The sequence below is a fragment of the Egretta garzetta genome, unplaced genomic scaffold, assembly GCF_000687185.1.
Source record: "Egretta garzetta isolate BGI_Z169 unplaced genomic scaffold, ASM68718v1 scaffold542, whole genome shotgun sequence".
NCBI lineage: Eukaryota > Metazoa > Chordata > Aves > Pelecaniformes > Ardeidae > Egretta > Egretta garzetta.
In genome coordinates, this window is record NW_009258766.1 from 56,523 (window position 1) to 59,180 (window position 2,658).

General features: G+C 38.4%; 1 protein-coding gene across 1 annotated transcript in view; it reads left to right on the plus strand.

The window, feature by feature from the left end:
• Positions 1-2,658, plus strand: part of PLK4 (polo like kinase 4) — a 28,553-nt gene that overhangs the window by 11,229 nt on the left and 14,666 nt on the right. The window contains exons 2-4 of the mRNA XM_009649337.2: positions 116-211; positions 971-1,066; positions 1,161-1,275. Of these exons, the coding sequence (XP_009647632.1) occupies positions 116-211; positions 971-1,066; positions 1,161-1,275 (307 nt within the window). The remainder of the gene's footprint in view (positions 1-115; positions 212-970; positions 1,067-1,160; positions 1,276-2,658) is intronic.

Genomic DNA, 2,658 nt, shown 5'->3' on the forward strand with positions numbered 1-2,658 from the left:
AGGGTTTGCCCCGCCATCGGGGGTATCACACACCCCCCCCCATCTCTGGGGGTGGGGGGAAAGAGGTTTCAAAGCCTGTGCTGGGGCTGACGGTGGCAACTTGTTCGTGTTGCAGGATTTCAAGGTGGGGAACCTCCTGGGGAAAGGCTCCTTCGCAGGGGTCTACAGAGCAGTATCCCTGAAAACCGGTCTGGAAGTGGCTATCAAAATGGTAAGGCAGCCAGCCAAGAAAGTTTGTATCTTCCGAGAGACTGAACAAGGGCAAGTTGCAACAGGCTGGGGTTAAGCAGTTGGGCATTCATGCCTGGATTGCTTGTTTGTATGTAACCGATATTCAGATTAGGACTTGATCCTGAAAGATGCAGTACAACCAAATAGACTCTATCGATAATTAATAGAAAGGCTTATGGTGCTATTAAAAGAACTTAAGCTCAAATATTCAACATTGGGTGGACAGTCAGCCCCATAATTCTAATTCAGAAATTTGTGACCACCAAAACTTCACTTCAAATGTGTGTTGTTGGAGAGATCCTGGGAAAGACGCCTTGAAATATTTCCCTTACTACCAGGACAAACTTCGTGAAGGAAACTCGCACATCACGTGTGTTTTGCCAGGTTCACTTATCTGTAGTACTTCTATTTAGCCACCTTTTTAGTATTAACTATATTTAGCATATCTGCTTGGCAAAATCAGAATTGGGCTTCTCTGATTAAGTATTTCAGAAAATTTTCTAATTAGTGCTGAAAACATTAAACTTGTCTACTTTCAGAGACAGTTATGAGTTCATCCACTTATTGATCCTCGTTCATTAAAAGCATCTACTAGGTTAAGCTATGTGGAAACTTGCTTATATGTAGAAGTTTTCAGGCAAACATGCATTGAACATCTAAAATGTCAAGTTCACTTGAAACTAACCTGTATGTAATCAGTGTTGCAGTGCTTGAAAAATATTCTGTGGTCCATTTACAGATAGATAAAAAAGCCATGCACAAAGTTGGAATGGTACAGAGGGTTCAAAATGAGGTGAAAATACATTGTCAGCTAAAGCATCCATCTATACTTGAGGTAAGAATCATGTTTTTGGAGAGAGGACTGTATATGTGACTTGCTGTATAGTTTACAAAATTTATTTTAATATTTTCATTGTTTTATGTTCTAGCTTTATAACTATTTTGAAGATAGCAACTATGTATACTTGATACTCGAGATGTGTCACAATGGTGAAATGAGCAGATTCATAAAGAACAGAAAGAAACCCTTTTCGGAAGAAGAAGGTGAGATTCTTTTTTCTGTGTAGTTCTCTTTGAATTAGTGTTTTGCTTAATCAATAAATACTTAATTCTAGTGACAGGGTATTTAAAACTGCCATCACTGTGAACCAGTTTGAATAGCTTAAAATCTTGTGATATGTGATAATCTAGAGATCAATTACTGTTACGCATATATTCACTTGAATTTCTGTATACTTTGTTTCTGTTTATGCCATTTTCCAGTAGCTTGTGCTATTTGGGGTTAAAAAAAGACAGTGAACTTAGAAGGCAGAGGTATATAGAAGGTAGAGCTTACCTTTGTAAATAAAATTATGTTGACGTATAGGTCAAGAGGAAAATTGTGAACTTCACATCCACAGATTTGCTTTCTTTGTGTTGCATCTCTTCACCTTGGTATTACTGTATTAATGTGTCACCAGTCAGAAAGCCTTCCAGAGTATAGCTTGCCTTATGGAGTATTGTTGGAAGCATTTACTGTGTTCCAAGGTGCCTGGAAATGAAGGTAATGGAGGTAACTGTAGTGCTGAAGGGCTGAGTTAGCATGGTAACATCCAATTTGACAATCCATCCAGAATTTTTGAAGGACTGGCAACTGAGGAGAAATTCTACTATGGTTTTATTTCTGTTTCTTACGGAAAGCTCTGAAAGTCTCATCTTTCTGTGAGAGTTCATTGTAAGAGTAATTCTAAAACTTCTTAAAGGGGCTGTTAATCTTTTGAATAGTGTTTTGAGAAAGAAGTCTTGCAAAAAAAATAATTGCGCTTATGAATTTACTGATGTTTCATTTTCTTAGAGTTGAGAGTGAGAAGATTTCAGTTAAAGCAGGGACCGCTGAAAGCCAAGCCAGAACAGGGCAATTCACAAAAGAAAAAAAAAAAGACAGCAAAGCAAGCTTCTGTGTTTGAGGGCAGAGCCAAACAAGCTCTTTTGGTTTTGGCTGATCTGGATTCAGTGGTTATTGCCTCTACTGCTTCCAGACTTACCATGTTGGTCATCTCTTCCACAGTTCTTCCAGTTGACCTGCTTCTCTATCCGTTTCTAATCTGTGAAACTATTATATATATATATATTTGGATTTTTTGGAACCCAGGTCACAGGGATGGATTAAAGGGGTACTGCTATACAGGCATAATCTCTTTAATTCAGACCTGTTCCAGCAAAAATAGTTCATCTGATGGTACCTTAGTTCTAAAAGCTGATAAACCGCTGACCTGGATAAAGAAGCCTCTTCTGTTGGAGGAGCGGTTCCTGCTAACATTTGTTACTTGCCAGTCTTTGCCCTCTGCTAAGAGAAGGAGGAGGATTAAGTTGTTTACTCTAGAAAGAATAATTCTTAAAATTGCTGTAATTGCAACATAATCATCAATGATGCTGTTTCAGCCTGGA